The 22,305-nt window shown below is 35.7% G+C and overlaps 1 protein-coding gene across 1 annotated transcript in view; it reads right to left on the reverse strand.

Annotated features, from left to right (window-relative positions):
- BRIP1 (BRCA1 interacting protein C-terminal helicase 1) overlaps positions 1 to 22,305 on the reverse strand; it is a 177,006-nt gene that overhangs the window by 5,675 nt on the left and 149,026 nt on the right. Inside the window, exons 17-18 of the mRNA XM_029927829.1 lie at positions 9,036 to 9,118; positions 3,021 to 3,347 (exon numbers count right to left, since the gene is read on the reverse strand). Coding sequence (XP_029783689.1) covers positions 3,021 to 3,347; positions 9,036 to 9,118 — 410 coding nt within the window. The remainder of the gene's footprint in view (positions 1 to 3,020; positions 3,348 to 9,035; positions 9,119 to 22,305) is intronic.

Below are 22,305 nucleotides of genomic sequence, written 5' to 3' on the forward strand. Positions count from 1 at the left end.
GTAAAACTTAGGAGAATTTTTTTTAAAGAATATAGAAAATGAATAATTTTACTATTGTTGTTGGTCCCCCCTCTTCTCCCATTTCCTTAATACTCTCTTTGGCTAAAAGAAACTCCCATTTCTGCAAAGGCAAGAAAACTCAAAGATAGGCTAAGATGAAAAAATTAGGTTAGTATTGAAATAAATGAGCATTTTACCACATTTAGAATACTAATCAGGACACTGGGAGGGGCATTTCTGTGGCACTATCTTTAAAGAAAGAAAGCTATGTATTTCTGAGTATCAAATAAAACATTCAAGCCCTATTCAGCTTCCAGATCCAAGGGCAGCTTTGATCCTATGAAGCAATGTTTGCCAATTTATTAGTATTATGGTGTTTTTCCTTTTATTATCTAGATTGGTTAGCAAATACTCCTTGATCCTATGAAATTTAGACCTCAGAATCCTAGGGTGATGAGCTACTACCTCATTGGTACTGCTCAATATGAATCTACAGTCAGAGAGGACTAAACGCTGGATCAGGTGAGCTATGGAAGATGTTGTCAGGACCAACCCTGAAAGAAAGTTTATGAAATCATTACTGTCATGATACACGACAAGAAATTGGGCCCAGAGGAGGGCAAATCTTCTGACCTATTGGGATTCTGTGGCTTGAAATAGATGGGAGTGTGGCAGCCACGTCCATCTCTGATAGGCCTTTGCTATTTGCTAAATAGCAGTGATGAAGTCAGACCAAATGATGGAAACACTGTTAAGGTCCAGAGGGATGATTGAACTCAGTGCAGATTAGAGCTATAGTTGTTGCCTATGGGTGGAGATAAGAGTTTGATTATGGGTATACAGGCAGAAATAAGAGTAGATATGGAAAACCAGGTGGAAATTCTGATAATACATTCCAAGAATGTATGCACTATGTAATAATTTTTAAATGTTGTCCTAATTTTTATTTTTCCAAACTCTAAGTCTCTGGTATTTAACATAACTGGTTTATTATTGAGGCCAAATGCACACAGAATGTTTACATTTGAGGGTGAATCTTCTCATGTGTTTTGTTCATGTTCAAATATGTAATAAAAATTAAACTGTTAAAAAAAAGATTCATGGGAAGAAGTTAAAATACCAACATTAACAGGAGTTTGGAAGGAGTTGATTCCAATCCTTATGGATGACTTTGAGGGATTCAAGACTTTAGTGGAGGGGTGCCTGGGTGGCTCAGTTGGTTGAGCATTCGGCTTCAGCTCAGGTCATGATTTTGCGGTTCGTGGGTTCGAGCCTTGTGTCAGGCTCTGTGCTAACAGCTAGCTCAGAGCCTGGAGTCTGTCTTCAGTTTCTGTGTCTCCCTCTCTCTCTCTCTGACCTTCCCTTGCTCATGCTCTCTTTCTCTCTCTCAAAAATAAATAAAACATTAAAAAAAAAAAAGACTTTAGTGGAGATGTGATGGAAATAGCAAGGAACTAGAATTAGAAGTGAAGCCTGAAAATGTGATTGAATTACTGCTATCTCATAAGAAAACTTCAATGGAAGAGGAACTGCATTAGCAAAGAAAGTGGTTTCTTGAGATGAAATCTACTCGTCAAGATGCTATGAAGTTGTTGAAATGACTACAAAGAATTTAGGATATTACATAAACTTAATGAAGTAGCAGCAAAGTTTGAGAGGACTGACTCCAATTTTGAAAGTTCTAATTTGGAAAAGTACTACTGAACAACATTGTATGCTATAGAGAAATCATTTGTGAATGAAAAGTCAATTTTCATTAAAAAAAGTCAATTTTGATGTGGCAAATTTCATCATGGTCTTATTTTAAAAATTGCTGCATTCACCCCAGTCTTCAGCAACCACCCCACCCTGATCAGTTAGCAGCCAGAGACACAGAAGCACGACCCTCCACCAGTAAGAAGATGATGACTTGTTGAAAAGTCAGTTGATGGTTAGCATTGTTTAGCAATAAAGTTTTTTAAATTAAGGTACATACATTATTTTTAAGACATATGTTATTACACACTTAAGAGACTATAGTATTTATATAATGTAAACTAACTTTTATATGCACTACAAAACCAAAAAATTCATTTGTTTTGATACTCGCTTTATTGTGGTGGTCTGGAACGAGACCCACAATATCTCCAAGGTATGTAAGTACTCAATTATGCTGATCTAGTGCAAAATATACTATGACTAAACTGCTATTGTGTACCACACATCACTGAATGGATGTGGCTATGTACCATGAAACTTGATATACAAGAACAGATGGCCAAATTGGTCCATAAGCCATACCTTGCCAATCCCTGACACGGACTATTATATTCTAACATATCTTAAAATGTTATTTTTTATTATTTAGAATAAATGACTCTTACTTCCCTAAGTTAAGAAATTTATATAAGAAAAGTTATCTATCAATTAGACCAATTTTTAATATAGCCTTTAGGAAAACACCTGCCATTTGTACAGTATTTTACCATGCAATGATATTTATCATCTTATCAGATCTTGCTGAAGGTTAGGTATGCAGAGATTTCTTTTTTCTTTCTTTCTCTGAAAGTTTATTTATTTATTTTGGAAGAGGGAGAGAGAGAGAGGATGGGAGGGACAGAAAGACGGGGAGAGAATCCCAAGCAGGCTCAGCCTAAGGTGCAGAGCCAGACATGGGGTTCGATCCTGTGATCCTGAGATATGACCCGAGCTGAAATCAAGAGTCAGATGCTTACCTGGCTGAGGCACTCTGGTGCCCCAGAGATTCCTTTTTCTATTAAGACTCAAAAAAGTTATGTGACATGGTCACAAAGCTAGGTAGTGACAAAGTTTTGAGTGGAAAACCAGAAAACAGGCTCAGGTCTCTTGAAAAAAGTTTGTTCCCATTCTAATACACCATGCTATTTTATTATTTTATGATAACACCTTCTATTACAAGCCAACATATTTAAGGAAATTAATCTATAACACAATAAATATCATTTCACTAGATATAATGAAAGACTTCTCTATCAAATGTAAATAGGCAAAACTTTTCAAACCTTGTTCCTTTTGGGAGATGATGTCCCTTGGTAGAGATGGACTTGTAGTTATTTTAGGACAGTGTAGTTCTTGGACACAAATTTTTGCTTCACCTTCCCTAGGATTTTCTGGTGGTAGATGATTTGCTGCTTCTAATAAGTAAGTTAAGGTATTGTCCTTCACACAGGCCACTTCAAGTGTAGACTCACTGTCCTGTATGAACTTTGTGTCCTCTATGGATACATCAATGACTTTCTGATGTTTTTTGGAAAATTCAGCCAAGGACTCCATTGCACTTTCAAAGGTTGAATGGTACTGAACCTGCTGCCGTATCCATTTAGAAAGTCCTAAGGAAAAAAGTAAACCCAGGGAAGAAATTCTGGTTATTTAGTTTCCTAAGACATTATGTATTAAGAAAAAACATAATTTTTCTAATGAAGTAATCTACATGAATTTAGGGTATACTGAATAAGTCTCTACACTATAAGCCATAGAAAGTTTCTGAAAGAAATTGAAAAAGACATAAAAACATTCCATGCTCATGGATTGAGTTCATAATTGTTCTTATGAACAAATATGTTTAACAAATATTTAACAATATTGTTAAAATGTCTATACCACCCAAAGCAATCCACGCATTTAATGCCATCCCTATCAAAATAACATCAGCATTCTTCACAGAGCTAGAACAAACAATTTGTATGGAACCAGAAAAGACCCTAAATAGCCAAAGCCATGTTGAAAGAGAAAAACAAATCTGGAGGCATCATAATTTCAGATTAAAAAGCTGTAATCTAGATGGTATGATACTGGCACAAAAACAGATATACAGATCAATAGCACAGAACAGAGAACCCAGAAATGGACCCACAAATGTATGGCCAACTAGTCTTTGACAAAACAGGAAAGAATATCCAATGGAAAAAAGGCAGTCTCTTCAGCAAATGGTTAATGCAGTGACATGCAGGAGAATGAACCTAGACTACTTTCTTACACCACACTCAAAAACAAACTCAAAATGGGGGCGCCTGGGTGGCTCGGTCAGTTGAGTGTCTGACTTTAGCTTAGGTCATTATCTTGCAGTCTGTGAGTTTGAGCCCCACGTCGGGTTCTGTGCTGACAGCTCAGAGCCTGGAGCCTATTTTGATTCTGTGTCTCCCTCTGTCCCTTCCCCACTTGTGCTCTGTCTCTGTGTCAAAAATAAATAAATGTTAAAAAAATTAAAAATAAACAAAAATGGATGAAAGACCTAAATGTAAGACAAGAAGCCATTAAAATCCTAGAAACCATTAAAAACATTAATAAACAGGCAATGACTTCTTTAACTTCGGCATAGCAACTTCTTACTAGACACACCTCTGGAGGCAAGGGAAATAAAAGCAAACATGAACTATTAATAGGGACATCATCAAGATAAAAAGCTTCTGCAAAGCAAAGGAAACAACAAAACTAAAAAGCAACCGATGGAATGGGAGAATATGTTTGCAAATAACATATCAACTAAAGTATTAGTATCCAGAGTCTCTCTAAAGAACTTATCAAACTCAACACCCAAAAAACAAATAATCCAGTGAAAAAATGAGCAAAAGACACGAACAGATGCTCTTCCAAAGAAGACATCCAGATGGCTAACAGACACATGGAAAGATGCTCAACATCACACATTATGAGGGAAATACAAATCAGAATGGGTAAAATTAAAAACTCAGGAAACAACAGATGTTGGTGAGGATGTGGAGAAAGAGGAATGCTTTTTTCACTGTTGGTGGGAATGCAAACTGGTACAACCACTCTAGAAAAAAGTATGGAAGTTCCTCAAAAAATTAAAACAAGGGATACCCTATGACCCAGCAATTGCACTATTAGGTATTTTTCCAAAGGATACAAAAATGCTGATTCGAAGGAGCACATGTCCTCCCAATGTTACAGTAGCACTATCAACAAGGGCCAAATTATGGAAAGAGCCCAAATGCCCACGGATAGATGATGAATGGATAAAGAAGATATCCATCATTATATATATATATATACATATATATATATAAAACGGTGATCCAAAAAAACCAAAATCTTGCCATTTGCAACAACGTGGATGGAATTAGAATGTATTATGTTACTAAGTCAGTCAGAGAAAGACAAATCCATATGATTTCACTCATATGTGGAATTTAAGAAACAAAAAGATGAACATAGGGGAAGGAAAGGAAAAAGAAGATAAAAAGAGACAGGGAGGCAAACCATAGGAGTTTTGTTTTTTTTTTTAAGTTTATGTATTTATTTTGAGAGACTGAGAGAGACAGAGAGCGAGCAGGGGAGGGGCACAGAGAGGAGGGAAAGTCCCAAGCAGACTCCAGACTGTCAATACACAGTCTGATGTGGGGTTTGAACCCATAAATCATGAGACCATAACCTGAGCCAAAACTGAGAGTTGGATACTTAACCAACTGAGCCACCCATGCACCCCTAAGAGACTGAAATACAAGAACTAAGGTTGCTGGAAGTGAGGTGAGTGGGAAGCTGGGCTAAATGGGTGACGGGTACTAAGGAGGGCACTTGTTAGGATGAGCCCTGGGTGTTATATGTAAGTGATGGATCACTAAATTCTACTTCTAAAACCATTATTACAATATATGTTAACTAACTTGGATTTAAACAGGAAAAAAAAGATTCTCAATATTTTTCCTGCCTAAAAATCTTCCCATGCTTCCTATGCTTATTATTACTCATGTATCAGTACCATTTTTCTTTACATGCAGTGACTGTCAACGGGAGGGGAAGAGGAAGTGGGAGTAGAGTGAATTGGGAGAAACGTATTATTTGTCAGTTTAGAGTGACAGGGAAGACAAGGCAAATTTAATTTCATCATAATTCCCCACAAATTTGGCCTACACTTTTAGAGAAACTAGAAATTGTAAACAACACAATCTTCCACTCCAACTTTCTAACTTTGACTCCCTTCACAAAAATAAATTCAAGATTCCAGTTTCATAGGTTTTTTTATTCTTCTTCTCCCCCAATTCCACATGTCTTAAACTATCCTGGAAATGAAAGGAATAATAATGTTATCATGGAAAAATCATGTCCTATTTGAATATTTATATTTTTTAATATATAAATAATTAAGTTGTAAGGGACATGATTTGACATATGACATATGAAAACTGTAAAACCTTGAACCATTTTATGGCTCATAAATTCTAAATCAGATATTCACTTTTAGAAAATAAATATTCTCTGCTGGTGTTACTAACACTATCATCATTTTCTGGAGTAATTTAAAAAGTCATTGTGTATTTTAAATTAAAAGGAAAATGAGGCAGAGCTTCAAGCAACTTAACTCCTATACAATCATTTCAAATACATTCCTTTAGTTTTTTATTAATCGAGTTTTTCTATATTTAATGCAAAGTGAATTGAGTTCTGTAGCTAATGCAAATTGACTTTAAATAAAAATTAGCCATCAAAAGGAATTTGTATGTTGTTGTGCTATTATTGTCTAGATAGAAAGATTTCACACTTTTATGAGTCTCAGAGAAAATAAATACAAACCATACAGAAAAAATGAAAAATTCTTAATTTAAACAATCTTGCCAGTGGCTGGCTCAGTAGGTGGAACATGCGATTCCTGATCTTGGTGTTGAAGTTCGAGCCTCACATTGGGTATAGAGATTAATTAAAAAACAAAATCTTCAGGGGTGCCTGAATGGCTCAGTCGATTAAGCATCAGACTGGCTCAGGTTGTGGTCTCATGGTTCTTGAGTTTGAGCCCTACATTGGCGCTCTCTCTCTCAATAAAATCTTTAGGGGAATGTGAGTGGCTCAGTCAGTTAAGTGTCTGACTCTTGATTTTGGCTCAGGTGGTGAGATCAAACCTTGCCTTCGGCTCAGGGCTGAGCATGGAGCCAGCTTGAAATTCTTTGTCTCAACCTCTGCCCCTCTTCCCTGCTTGCGCACTCTCTCTAAAATAAAATTAAAACAATTTTTTAAAATATAATTTGTTTTCAAGTTAGCTTGGAATAAATCCTACTCGGCAATGACAAAGAATGAAATTTTGCCGTTTGCAACAATGTGGCTGGAACTGGAGAGTTATTATGCAAAGTGAAATGAGTCAGGGAAAGACAGATATCATACGTTCTCACTCCTTTGTGGAATTTGAGAAACTTATCAGAAGACCATGGGGAAGGGAGGGAAAAAAATAGTTACAAACTGAAAGGAGTCAAACCATAAAAAATTTTTTTAAATAAATAAATCTTTTAAAAATTCAACAAGTCTGAACAATAAGGTAAGAAGTTCTAGATGTTCAAATAAAAAAAACTTTTCAGACTTTGCATTTTTTAACTGAAGTTAAGAAAACATTTGACAAGAAGAACATTTAATTTTTAACTTTTTAAAGATTTTATTTTTAAATCATCTCTACACCCAATGTGGAGCTTGAACTTACAACCCTAGGATCAGCCCTGAGCCAGCCAGGTGCCCCTAGAAGAACATTTTAAATAAGGATTTCCCTTAAAGTTCTTTGTTTTGTTTGGTTGGGGGAAAATAATTATACTGATTAAGCATGAAACTTTTCCAAAATTGAAAATTTTTAGTATGATACTCGCCTCTTTCACGTGTGGAACTTTTTGTAATCAAAGAAAGCCTTTTCAGTATAAAACGTCAGTTTGCTTTTGAAAACTCAAAGAATCTGAGCTCCACCTGCTGACTAAACAGAAGCACTTAACATTTTGCTTTCAGTTCTGTTTGACCCTAAGTGCAATGGGCTGCTTTACATGGAAAGAGCAGAAAAGACTAATAAAAGCAGTCCTTGCTGCTTTAATCCAGGTGCATACATTTTAATGCCAAACCAAATATTAGGCTCTGAAACCAAAAAGGCAGAGTCTATACCCAAAGGTAGCTTATCTGAAACAAATTTAAAATTTCCCATCTCTTTTTATCATTGTGGTATGAACTTTATAGCTTTGAAGATAATAAAGATGCAAGTATTTCCAACAGTTCTTTAATAACAGGCGGATTCCTGGTAAGGTTTCTAAAGGGACTGTGTGAATACTGGACCAAAACTATAGGCACATAATATTTGTTCATCTGAGACGGGAAAGAACGACCATCTACTTAATCTTGAGGCTTACAGTGGAGTTTTTCTTTTAGGAAATACTAGTCTAACATGAACTCTATAACAGCTGAAGCATTTCTAAAGAAACAAAAAACAATCAACAATCAAGTTGTTGTTTAGTATAATCAAGAATGAAAGAATAAAGAATCCTAAGCAGCCAAAGAAGATGTGCTTATGTGCTTAAATGTAAAAACTTATTTTTTGGAAAATTCATTTCTGTGAACAGTCTTTCCCCTGACAATGATAAATAAATAATTACTCTCCCTGAACTAAGTCCCACATTCTATGAAATTGAAGGAACCTAACTGATTAATACTGTGTTAGTAACTAGATTCTCCTCTATAAAGATTTTTTTGTAAACACATAAGCATTAAAAAGCTAGATTTCCTGTTGATGTGAATTTTTCCATATTTGATCTATTAAAAATATGCCCCCCCAATTAAAAAAATCAATTATTTGAGAGAGAGCATGCAAGTGGGGAAGGGGCAGAGAGACAGAGGGAGAGAAAGAATCCCAATCCCAGTGCAGAGCCCAATTCAGGGCTTGAACTTAAGAACCGCAAGATCATGACTGGAGCAAAAGTCAGATGCTTAACTGACTGAGCCATTCAGGTCCCCTCTCCAAAATTTTTCTTTAAAACCAGCAGTTATTAGGGGCACCTAGGTGGCTCAGTTGGTTGAGTGTCCAACTTCGGTTCAAGTAACGATCTCACAGGTTCATGAGTTCCAGCCCCACATCAGGCTTCGTGCTGACAGTGTGGGGCCTGGAGTCTGCTTCAGATTCTGTGTCTCCATCTCTCTCTGCCCTTCCCTGGCTTGTGTTCTCCCTCCCTCAAAAATAAATACTAACAACAACAACAACCAGCAGTTATTAAATACCAGTGACTATTATTAATTCTTACTCTAAGCCCAGTTGAGAATCTTACCAGATATATATCGAGCTGGGTCATTGCTAAAGCGATCATCAACTAGAATAAGAGCTCCCCAATCATTTTTGTGTCGAATACACCTATAAAAAAATAGGGAGAAAAATCAAGCAAAAATAACTGAAAATAAAAGCCAGACTTCTTGTGAGACAGATAGAAGATTAAGAAAAATCGGTAATATGTCAGCAGTATATTCCTTTAACCAAGCCTTGTTATTATGAGCAAGATTATAGAAACAGCTCAATACAATGTACCAAAGGAAGTATATTAAAATTCTTCTACTCTTTTTTTTTTAATGTTTTATTTTTATTTTTGATACAGAGAGAGACAGAGCATGAGAGGGGGAGGCGCAGAGAGAGAAGGAGACACAGAACTGGAAACAGGCTCCAGGTTCTGAGCTAGCTGTTAGCACAGAGCCTGATGCGGGGCTCAAACCCACGAACGTGAGATCTGACCTGAGCTGAAGTCGGAGGCTTAACCGACTGAGCCACCCAGGCACCCCAAAATTCTTCTACTCTTGCCAACTCTTGATAACTTATATCAAAAAATGTTTATATGGATTCTATTTTGTAAGCCAAACATTTACAGGAAATATTTTCCAAAATCTTACTTAGCTACCCAAATTATTTTTACCTTCAGTGTCATATAAGTTGTAGATTTTATGTAGATGATCTTTGTTGTAGTTTAATGAGTTTTTATCTTGAATGAATGTTTAATTTTGTAAACAAACTTGGGAAGCACCAACTGATATAATCATGTAGTTCTTTTTCTTTAAAATGTTAACATGGTAGATCACATAGGCAAAATTTTAAATACAGACCCAGATTTTCATTACTAAGATAACGACATGTTGTTATGGTGTAATATTCTTTTTATAGATTGTTAGATTTGGTTTGTTAAAATATTTTTTAATTTTAAGTATTAAAAAAATTTAATAAGTATATAATTTAGTGATTTTTAGTACATTTACAAAGTGGTGTAACCTACACCACTATCTACCACACATTTTTATCTCACCAAAAAGAAACCCAGTGTCAATCAGTCACTCTCATTTATCAATTATTTCCCCTACCCCCTGGAAACCACTAACATACTGTCTCTATAATTTGCCTATTTTGGAAATTTCATATAACTGGAATCATGCAACATACAGCATGATTCTTTCACTTAGCATGATGTTTTCTCCAGACTACTTGTGTCACTTTATTCTTTGTAGCTGAATAATATTCCGTATTTATCCATTCATAAGTTAATGTGCATTTGGGCTGTTTTCACCTTTTGGCTATTATGAATAATGCTGCTATGAACATTTGGGTCCAAGTTTTCTGTGAATCTAACTAGGAATAAAATATTCAGTTCAGTAATTCAATGTTAACTTTTTGAAGAACTGTCACACTTTTGTCTGAATCAGCTGCACAGTTTTACATTCCTGCCAGTGTTGTGTGAAATTTTCCAATTTCTCCATATCCTCATCAACATTTTTTATTATCCATCTTCTTCATTAAATGTACTCTAGGAAATGTGAAGTGGCATTTCACTGTGGTTTTGATTTGCATTTCCCTAACAACTAGTGATGTTGAACATATTTTCATGTGCATACTGACCATCTGTGTATCTCTTTTGGAGAAATGTCTATTCAAAGTCCATTTTTAAATTGCATTATTTGTTTTTTCATTGTTGAATTATAAGAGTTCTTTATATATTCTGGATACTACATTCTTAGACATAGGATTTGCAAATATTTTCTCACATGTGTGAGTTCTCTTCTATTTTTTAGCATTCTTTGAAGAACAAAAGTTTTAACAAAGTTAAATGAAAGTTTGATAAAGTCCAATTTATCTAATTTTTAAAGTTGTGCTGTTGATGTCAGATTTAAGAAACAATTGTCTACCAGGGTGCCTGGATGGTTTAGTCAGTTAAGCATCCAGCTTTGGCTCAGGTCATGATCTTGAGGTTGGTGAGTTTGAGCCCTGTACTGGGCTCTGTGCTCACAGCTCGGAGCCTGGAGCCTGCTTCAGATCTGTATGTCCCTCTCTCTTGCCCCTACCCCTCTAACACTCTCTCTCAAAAATAAACATAAAAAAAAAGAAAGAAAGAGACCATTTCCTAGGGGCAACTGGGTGGCTTAGTAGGTAGACAATCTGACTCTTGGTTTCGACTCAGGTCCTGATCTCTCAGTTCGTGGGGTCAAGCTGAGTTGGGCTCTGCCCTGACAGCACAGAGCCTGCTTGGGATTCTCTCTCTCCCTCTCTCTTTGCCCCTCCCCTGTTCATGCTCTCTCCCTCAAAATAAACAAACTTAAAAAAAAAAAAAAAGGAAGAAACCAGTGCCTAATCCAAGTACTCTAAGAAGACTTACACCTTGTTAGTCTGACCCATTTTGAGTTACCTTTCGTATATGGTGTGGGGGTAGGGCACTGATTTCATTATTTTATATGGATATGCACTTATCCCAGCACCATCTGTTAAAGACTATTCTTTCCCCACTGGATTGTGTTGGCACTTTTTGGGAGGTGGGGGTGGTGGCTTAAACAACAGGAATTTATTTCTCATAGTTCTTGAGGCTATGCATTTAGAGGTGCAACTAATTTAGGTCTCTGGTGAAGGCTCTCCTCTTGGCTTGCAGATGTCAGCCATCTCGCTGTGTCCTCACGTGGGTGGGGATGGGGAGAGGGAGTAGAAAAGGAGAGAAAGAATCAAGTCCTCTGATGTCTGTTCTTATTAAAGGCACTAATCCCATCATGAGGGCCCCGCCTACGTGACCTCATCTAAACCTAATTACGTTCCATAGGCCTCATCTCCAAATAGCATTGTGTAGGAGATAAGGGCTTCAACATATGAATTTGAGGGAGGCACAATTCAGTCCATGGGAGTAAGTAAGAAAATCATACAGTATATGAAGAGGTGCAAAGTGCTAGGGGAAAAAAACAAAAAGGGAAAGACAAGAGGCAGAGGATGCTAAGTTTTAAAAAGGGTGATTTTTGAGCACCTGAGAAACATCATTTGGACAAAGATTCTTCACAGGTAAGGGAATAAGCTGTGTGCATATCTGGAAGGGAAGTGTTCTAGCAGAGAGAAATGCAAGGGCAAAGACCCTGCAGAAAGAGCTTACCTGACAGAGTCAGGAAACAGCAGAGAGCACAGTATACCTTCTAGATTGTGACCTCTTCCCTCCCTTTAGTTGTAGGGTCATATGGGACGGTTTGGTGGTTATCTACCGGTGTTCATGGGACGTGAGGAACCTAGGGTCCTCCTACTCCACCACCATCTCCCTCACTCGGTCTTGGCACTTTTGTCAAAAATAAGCTCACTATAAACATGGAGGTTAGTTTCTAAACCTTCAATTCTACCCACTGTCCTACATGTCTACAGGATGTCAGTACAACACAGTCTCAATTATTCTAGCAATAAGTTTGAAATTGAGAATTGTCAGTTCTCCAATTTCGTTCTTTTTCAAGATTTTTGTGACTACTCTGGGTTTCTTTCAATTTCCATGTAAATTTTAGGATCAGCTTCTCAGTTTCTGCAAGAAATTCAGCTGAGATTTTGGTTGGGATTGCACTGAATGTTGCTACCTTAGTAAGTCTTCCACTTCATCATCGCAGAAATTTCCATTCATTTAGAAATTTCCTTCAACAATGTTTTGTAGCTTTCAGTGTATAAGTCTTGCATTTCTTTTGTTAAGGTTACTCTTGAGTATCTTACTCTTTTTGATGTTATTATAAATGAAAAAATCTTTATTTTTATTGAAGTATACAGTTGAAACACAGTGTTACATGAGTTTCAGGTTTACAACACAGTGACAAGTGACAACACTTTGACAAGTCTATACATTATACTATGCTTACAACCAATGTAGCTACCATTTGTCACAACACTATTACAATGTGCAAATAGAATTTATTAGTTTCATTTTTGGATTATTCATTCCCACTGTATAAAGTGATTGGTTTTTGTGTACTTTCATTATACTTTTGTAACTTACTCTATTAGTTATATTTTATGGATATAAATTTCCATGTAGACTATGTCATTTGCAAATTTTAAAATAATTTTAATTCTTTTCCAGTCCAAATAATTTTTCTTTTTTTCCTTGCCTAATTGCCCTGTGTAGAGCCTCTAATACAGTGCTAAATACAAGTGGTGAGCATGAACATCTTTATCTTGTTATCAAACATAGGGGCAAAGTTTCAGTCTTTATTTTTTTTTAATGAATATAATTTATTGTCAAATTGACTTACCTACAACACCCAGTGCTCATCCCAACAAGCGCCCTCCTCAATGCTCATCACTAATTTTTCCCTCTCCTCCACCCCTCTATCCACCCTCAGTTTGTTCTCTGTATTTAAGAGTCTCTTGGAGTTTGCCTCCCTCCATCTCTGTTTGTAACCTTTTCCTCCTCCCTTCCCCCATGGTCTTCTGTTAAATTTCTCAAGATCTACATATGGTATCTGTCCTCTGACCATCAGTCTTTTACTATTAAGATGCTAACTATAGGTTTGCCTTAGATGTCCTTCTATTTCTGCTTTCAGGGGTTTTATCATGAAAATGTGTTGGGTATTGTCAAATGTTTTCCTCATCTTGAGAAGATGTTTTTTATTCTGCTTAATATGGTATATATTGATTTAATTTAGTTGGACCAACAAAATTGGTTGGATTTTGAATCAACCTTGCATTCCCAGGATAAATTCCACTTGGTCACTGTGCATAATTCTTTTAGTAAGTTGATGGATTCAGTTTTCTACTTTTCTGTTGAGGATTTTTGCATCTATACCTGTAAGAGATATTGCTGTGCAGTTTTCTTTTCTTGTAATGTCTTTGATTGGTTTTGGTAACAGACAATACTGGCCTCATAGACTAAGTTGATAAATGTTTGCTGTTCTAGTTTTCATAAGAGTTTATAAGGGACTGGTGTTAATTTTTTAAATATTTGCTAGAAGTCATCAGTGAAGCCATTTGGTCCTGGGCTTTTCTTTGTTGGAAGTTTTCTGATTACTTATTTTTTATCTCTTTACTTTTACAGATCTATTCATATCTATTTATCATGTCCATTGCAGTAGCTTATGTTTTCCTATGAATTTGCCCATCCTTAAGTTACATAATTTGCTGTCATGCAATTGTTCATGGTGCTCTCTTATAATGCTTTATTTTTTTTGTAAGATTGGCAGTTACATCCCCTCTTTTATTCCTAATTCTAGTAATTTAAGTCCTTTCTGTATTTTCTCTTGGTCAGTCTAGTTAAAGGTTGTTACTTTTTTTTTTTATCTTTTCAAAGAACCAACTTTCATTATCCTTATTTTTTCTACCGTATTTTCTATTCTCTATGCCCTTTATTTCCATTCTAATATCTATTATCATTTTTGATTTGCTTGCCTTGGGCTTAGTTTGCCCTTCTTTTTTTTAATTCCTTAAGTTAGGAGGTTAGATTACTGATTTCAGATCTTTCTTTTTAAAAAACATAGGCACTTACAACTATACATTTCTCTATGAGTAATGCTTTCATTGTATCCTCAAAATTATGGTACTGTGTTTTCACTTGCATTTGTCACAAGATACTTTCTAGTTTCTCTTATGATTTCTTCTTGGATCCATTGGTTAAAAATGTATTCTTTAATTTCTACTTATTTATGAATTTCCTATTTCTTCTCCTGTTATTGATTTCTACTTTCATTCCACTGAGATCAGAAAAAGTACTTTCTATGATTTTAATTATTTAAAATTTACTGAAGACTTATTTTGTACCCTAATGTATGGTCTATCCTGAAGAATATGCCACATGTGCCCTGAGGAGGGTGGAGTGTAATAGATATATGTCAGGTTTATAATCATTAAAGTGTTCAAGACTCACACTAAAAAAAAAATGTTTAGGGTGCCTGGGTGGCTCAGTCATTAAGTATCGACTTAGGCTCAGGTCATGGTCTCATGGTTTGTGAGTTCAAATCCCACAAGGGGTAAGCTTCAGCCCCACTTTGGGTGAGCTCAAGTCCCACTTCGAGTGGGCCCCACTTCTTGCTCTCTGCCTCTCTCTCCCCCTCTGTCCTTCCTGGGTTCTCTCTCTCTCTCAAAAATAGAAACAAAAAACGTTTATTTATTTAGAGAGAGAGCATGAGCAGGGGAGGGGCAGAGAGAGATTCCCAAACAGGCTCCATGCTGTCCGTGCCAGACATAAAGCTTGATCTCGTGAACCATGAGATCATGACCTGAGCACAAATCAAGAGCTGGATGCTTAACCAAGTGAGCCACCCAGGTGCCCCAAGACTCACATTCTTTATTGATTTTCTAATTGTTCTATTATTGAAAGTGGGGTAATGAAGTATCCAACTATTTAACTGTTGAACTATTTCTGACAGTTTTTGCTACATATGATTTAGGGCTTTTTTGTTAGCTGCATATATGTGATCTTTAATAATTGTATATTATTCTTAAAGTGAAAAATGACTATTTATTATCTCTAGTAACAATTCTTATCTTAAAGTCTACTACTTTTCTGATATTAAGTATGAGCAAATCAGCTCTCTTTTATTTACTGTTTGCATGGTATGTCTTTTCCCATCTATTTGCCTTAATTTGTGTGTGTGTGTGTGTGTATGTGTGTTTTAACTATAGCGTTTCTCCTATGGGCAGCATATAGATGGGTCATTAAAAAATCCATTTGGCCAATCTTTGTTTTTTGACTGTAGTGTTTAAATGCATTTATATTTAATGTAACTACAGATAAGGTAGAATTAGGTCTTTCATAAATACATTTTTTTACTATTTGTTCTCTATACGTCTTATTTTTTTCCCACTGTTTTCCCATTATTGCCTTCTGTATGCAATAGATATTTTAGATATCATGTTAACTATCTTGTCATCTCTTACTATTTTGGATTATTTTATTTGTGGTTGCTCTGAAGATAATTAACACCTTAACTTATAACAGTTTAGACTAATACCAATTTCAATAGTATACAAAAATGTTACCCCTATATAATGTTGTTCCTTCCCTCTTCATCTGTGTTATTCCTGTAATATAAGTTGCATCTTTATACAGTTTATGCCTCTACAGAAAGGTAATAGGAGGCTAAACTGCTTATCCCTAGAAAGGCCTGTAGCTTTGGATTGGTGTTTAAGAACTTAAATTTCAGTAGGGTTCCAATCACTGACTGGTAAGAAGGGCTCCCTGTGTTTAAAATGTTTGTGTTAACAATGATTGATGCTGACCAACTGCTTTGTTTTTAAGAGGCTAGACTTTGGTGAAATGCTAGGCAGAAGCAGCATATCTGACCAGCCCCAAATAAAAACATTGGGTGCTGAGTCTACTGAGTTCTTCTAATTGGCACTATCTGACACATGTTACCATAATCACTGCTGGGGAATTAAGGTGTCCTATATCACTCCCCTGAGAGAGGAATCTTGGAAGCTTTTGCCCAATTTCCCCTTGACTTTGTCCTTGTGCCCATTTCTTTGCTGATTTTGTTTTGTATTCTTTCAATGTAATATATCCTACATGTGCATACAACATATTGGAGTGTATTCCTGCTCCTAGTGAATTACTGAATCTGTGGTGGTTTGGGGACCCCCAAGACAATGCCTAGCACCACATATTTAAAATGATTGCTTTATGCAGTTGTTTAAAAAACAATCAAATAGAATAAAAAGAGCTATAAAAACACATTTATATATAAAATTATAAAAATACATTTATGTACACATAAATATACATATACTACATATATATATATATATATATATATATATATATATATATATATACACACACACATAGTTTATTTTGAGAGAAAGACAGTAGGGGAGGGGAAGAGAGAGGATCCCAAGCAGACTCGATGTAGGGCTCCAATTCACGAACTCTGAGATCGTAACCTGAGCTGAAGTTGAACGTTTAACTGACTGAGCCACTCAGGTGCCCCATTTATATTGTTTTTTATATTTATCTATGAAATTACCTTTACAGATGTTCTTTATTTCTTCATATGGATGAATTACTGCCTAGTGTTTCATCACTTCAACCTGAAAAGGACTCCTTGTAGCACTTCTGGTAGGACAAGTTTTCGGGAGATTAATTCTCTCAGTTTTTGTTTATTTTGGAATGTCTTCCTTTCTCCTTTATTTTTGGATAGTTTTGTTATAGACTTGGTTGACAGTCTTATTCTTTAAACATGTCAGCCCACTGCCTTCTGCTTGCCATAGTTTCCAACACGAATTCTAAGGTTACTGAGTATTGAGGATGCCCTGTATGTGAGGAGTTGTTTCTCTCCTGCTGTTTTCTAGTTCTCTTTGTCTTTCAGCATTTTGACTATGACATATCTATGTATGGATCTCTTTTATTTTAAAGTACTTCAAACTTGCTGGTTTTCTTAGATGTAGAAATTAATGTTCTCCATCAAATTTGGGAAGTTTCCAATCCTTTTTTCTTCAACTAATCTTTTTGTCCCTTTCTCTCTCTTCTATCCTTCTAAAAGACTCCCAGTATATGTACACAGGTACGTTTGATGAGGTCCTACAGGACACCGTAGGGTCCATTGGACCCTGTGACAACTCTGACAACTTCATTCTTTTGCTTTCAATACTTCAGACTGGATAATCTCAACTGACTGAACTTCAAGTGAACTGAGTCTTCTTCCTGCTCAAAACTGCTATTGAGTCCCTCTAATGAAGTTTTCATTTCAGTTATTGAATTTTTCAAATCCAGAATTTCCATTATTTTTTTTAAGTTTTATTTTTTATTTTGAGAGACAGAGAATCCCAAGCAGTTAGTGCTCCACACCGTTAATGCAGACCCAGACACAGGGCTTGATTCCATGAACTGTAAGATCATGACCTGAACCAAAACCAAGAGTTGGACACAACTGCCTCCATTAAGTTCTTTTCAAAAATTCTATCTCAGGGGTGCCTCAGTCAGTTAAGTGTCCAATTTTGGCTCAGGTCATGATCTCAAGACTCGTGAGTTTGAGTCCCACATTGGGCTCTGTGCTGACAGCTCCTCAGAGCCTGGAGCCTGATTCAGATTCTGTGTCTCCCTCTGTTTCTGCCCCTCCCCCATGGCCCCCTCCTTCAAAAATAAATAAACATCAAATATTCTATCTTATTACTGATTCTATCTTCTTTTTTAAAATTCTATTTGGTGAGGGGTGCCTGGGTGACTCAGTTAGTTAAGTGTCTGACTCTTGGTTTCAGCTCAGGTCACGATCTCACAGTTTTGTGAGTTCAGTCCCTGCACTGGGCTCTATGCTAACAGTGCAGAGCCTGTTTGGGATTCTCTCTTTCTCTCTGCCCCTTCCCACTTACAGTCTTTGTCTCTCTCAAAATAAACAAAAAACTAAGAAATAAAATCTATTTAGTGAGACATCATTTTTATAGTTTCCTATAGTTCTTTAGACATAATTTTCCTTAGTTCTCTGAATATATTTAAAATAGCTTTACATAACTATCTTAGGGACACTTTATATTGATTGCTTTTTCCCCATGTGTATGGGGCATACATTGTCTTCATATGTCATAATTTTTGTTGAAAAAAGTACATTTAAAAAATACAATGTGGCAATTGTAGCTTTCTGATTCTTCCTTCTACTCATGGATTTTTGTTGTTGTTACTGTGATTTTTAAAAACGAATTCTTTAAAGTCTATATTCTATCATGTATGACCATTGCAAGATCTTAGTGATGAGTTACAAGATAGCTGTAAATAGGGTCTTCCAGGAAATCACCAGAGAGGTTCCATAATGACAATTCTCCAGGAATAAGATCCAGCCCCCACTGTGGCTAGCAGATTGCTTGCTTTCACCATGATTTACAACTGTCATGAACTAGGAGAAAGGGGAATGGGAATTGGGCAAGTGAAAATGCCTTAACACTCACTGTTCTTAATGAGATTCAGTCATTTTCATAAATGTTTCCTAGAATGCTGTGAACTGGTTAATCTACAGTTCTGAAAAAGTTGATTCTATTTTGCCTATTTTCTCATTCCTTTGTTAGAAAATTTTCAGAGTTCTTTTCTCTTGTCATTTTTTGCATCTCACCCAATTTGTAAATATTTTGTTAAAAATAGTTTCATCTATGTTTATGACAGATACTAGTCTTTAGTTTTTTCTCTTTCTTATTTTTATATTGTCATCATCTAGTTTTGGTAGCATAGTGCTGGCCTCATAAAATGTATTGGGAAGGGTTCTATCTATTTTCTAGAAGAAATCATATGGAATTGGTATTATTTCTTCTTTAAATATTTGGTAATATTTGCTAATGAACCAATCAATGTTTTTTTTTCAAGCTACAAATTAAATTTATTTACTAGGCAGAGGATTATTCAGGTTATCTATTTCACTTTGAGTGAGTTTGGTATTTTGTGGGTTTGGGGGAATTAGTCAATTTCATCTATGTTGTTGAATATATGCATATATTTCCCCCCATATTATCCTTTTATCATCTGCAGAGTATACAGTAATATGACCTCTTTTATTCCAGATACTGACAATTTGTGGCCTCTTTGTCAGTTTACCTAGAGGTTTATCAATTCTATTGATCTTATTAAAATCATTTAAAAATTTTTTAGTTTCACTGATTTCCTTTACTGTTTTTCTGTTTTCAAATTGATTGATTTATACTTTTTTCTTTATTATTTCCTTTCTTCTGTTTACTTTATATTTCTTTTGTTCTTCTTTTCCTAGCTTAAGATAGAAGCTGAGATGACTGAGACCTTTCTTCTTTTTGAAAATAAGCATTTATTGATATAAATTTCCCACTGAGCACTGCTAAAGATGCAGCCCACATATTTAGATATATTCTCACTTTTGATTAGCTCAAAATATTTTCTAATTTTCCTAAGACTTTCTCTTTTACCTTTTATCTATGGATTATTTAGAAGTATGTTTTTAATTAACAAGTATTTGAACATTTTTTTCTGTTATGTGTTACTGATATCTAAATTTAATTGCTTAATTCCATTTTGGTCAGAGAACACTATGATTTCAATTATATTTAAAAGTGTAAAGTTTGGGGCACCTGGGTGGCTCACTAGGTTGACCATCCAACTCTGCATTTCAATTTAGGTCATGATCCAGGGTAATGGGAGCCAGCCCTACATGGGGTTCCATGCTCAGTGTGGAGCCTGTTTAAGGTTCTCTCTCTTTCTCTCTCTCTCCTCCCTCTCCAACTTGTTCTAAGATTTAAAAAAATGTAAAGTTATTCATCCAGGATATGGTCTTTATTGGTAAATGTTCCTCGTTTATTCTAATATTATTGCATGGAGTGCTCTATAATATCACTTCAATCCAGTTGGTTAATAACACTGTTCAAATCATCTTTACCTTTATTGGTTTTCCGTCTACTCTTACTATCTGTAACTGAGAGAGGATATGAAATCTCTACCTCTACTTATGGATTTGCCTATTTGTCTACTCAGATCTGTCAGTAGTTACATCGTATATTTTGAAGTTCTGTTGTTAGGTACATACACATTAAGGATTGTTGTATCTTATCAGTATATTAACTCTCATCAATATGGGATTTTCCTTTGTAATATTCCAATAATACTCTTTGCTCTGAATTCTACTTTGTCTGATATTAATACAATTATTCCAAAAAGTTCTCTTGTATTTTGAATTTTAGTCTTCTTCCCAAGTCTGCCTGCTACTATTTACTTTTCACAGCACTCAAATAGCTGTTCCATGCATTCTGTCTACGTTTTTAAGACAGTATGTCATATGCATGCTTCATTTTACCTAGAGTTGAAAGCACCAGACTACTTTTTAAAAGTTAATTTTAGGGGCGCCTGAGTGGCTCAAACAGGTAGGTGTCTGACTTTGGCTCATGTCATGATATCATTGTTTGCGAGTTCAAGCCCCGCACTGGGTTCTGCACTGACATCTCAGAGCCTGAAGCCTGCTTCAGATTCTGTCTCCCTCTCTCTTTGTCCCTCTATTGCTCTCTCTCTCTCTCAAAAATAAACATTAAAAAAATAAAAAGAAAATAAAGTTCATTTTAATTTTAACTTTGTAGAGGCACCCAGGTGGCTCCGTTGGTTAAAGATCCAACTCTCGGTTTCAGCTCAAGTCATGATCTCACCATTCATAAGAGCAAGCCCCATGTGCTGTCAGCACAGAGCCTGCTTGGGGTTCTCTCTCTCCCCTTTCTCTGCCTCTCCTTCACTCATTCTCTCTCTCCCTCTAAGTAAAATACACTTTCAAAAAATAAATAAAAGTTAATTTTAACTTTGTAAATTTTAATTTTTAACCAAATGCACAAGTATAGTTTAAAAGTCAAGTAATAGTATAATAGTTAAAATTAAAAAAACACAATTCTCTTTTTAATCTACTTACATCCTGTCTCTATTTCTCAATCCTCAGAAGAAAATTCCTTAAACGTTAGTTCTTCCACTCATTTACCTCCATGTTTCTAAGTAACACTTAGAACTACTACTTCTAGGTTTTTAACTTTACACAATATGTAATGACTCTTCTTATAAAAGATGTTCATTTTCTTATATCACTGATACGTCATCACCTCTTCATTTTCCTGACAATTATACCACAATTCTTCTGTAATGATTATTCAGTAAATTACCATTTACAGGTGAGTTATATTGTACACTATGATTACATTTTCTTTCTTGTACAAGATTTTTTGACCTGCCCTAGAGTTAATAACTCTTTTCTTTTTGCTTCATTTTCTATGTATCCTACATTAATTAATTCCCAAACTTTGCCACAACTGTAAAAATTCTTCTCAGTACAGTCAAATCTGCACCGTTAGGAATGAATCTAGACCGACTGCTATGCGGCTGCTGCACACTCTCACCCCAGAGCTTCCCTTCCTCATTTGAGAATTTCGTTTTCATCTGTTCTAGGTTGGAACTCCAGTTTCCTGAAACCTTGATCTTCCTCTGGCTTTTCTCTTATTTGATGAAGTATATCTTCCAGTAGCGTCATGAGAAAGTGTGCATTTGAAGCTAATGTTTTAGATCCGTGCATGTAGAAGGCTTTATTCCACCTTAGAGCTTATTGATTGTTTGAGTTCTATAGAACTTCAATTGTAAGTCAAAATTTCTCTCACAAACTTGAAGATAATTCTAGATTCTAATGTTGCTTTTTAAGAAGTCTCTTTCAATTGTGACTCCATGTCTTTTGTAGGAGACCTGTCTTTCTTCTCTTGGCAAAGTTTTAGGACCTTTTCTTTATCTCAGGTACTTTGAAACTGCACAGTGAGGTGCTCTGTAGATTTTCTCTCTTACTGGTGATTGAGTGGGCCTTTTTATTTATTTATTTATTTATTTATTT

The sequence above is a fragment of the Suricata suricatta genome, chromosome 17, assembly GCF_006229205.1.
Source record: "Suricata suricatta isolate VVHF042 chromosome 17, meerkat_22Aug2017_6uvM2_HiC, whole genome shotgun sequence".
In the NCBI taxonomy this organism is placed as follows: Eukaryota; Metazoa; Chordata; class Mammalia; order Carnivora; family Herpestidae; genus Suricata; species Suricata suricatta.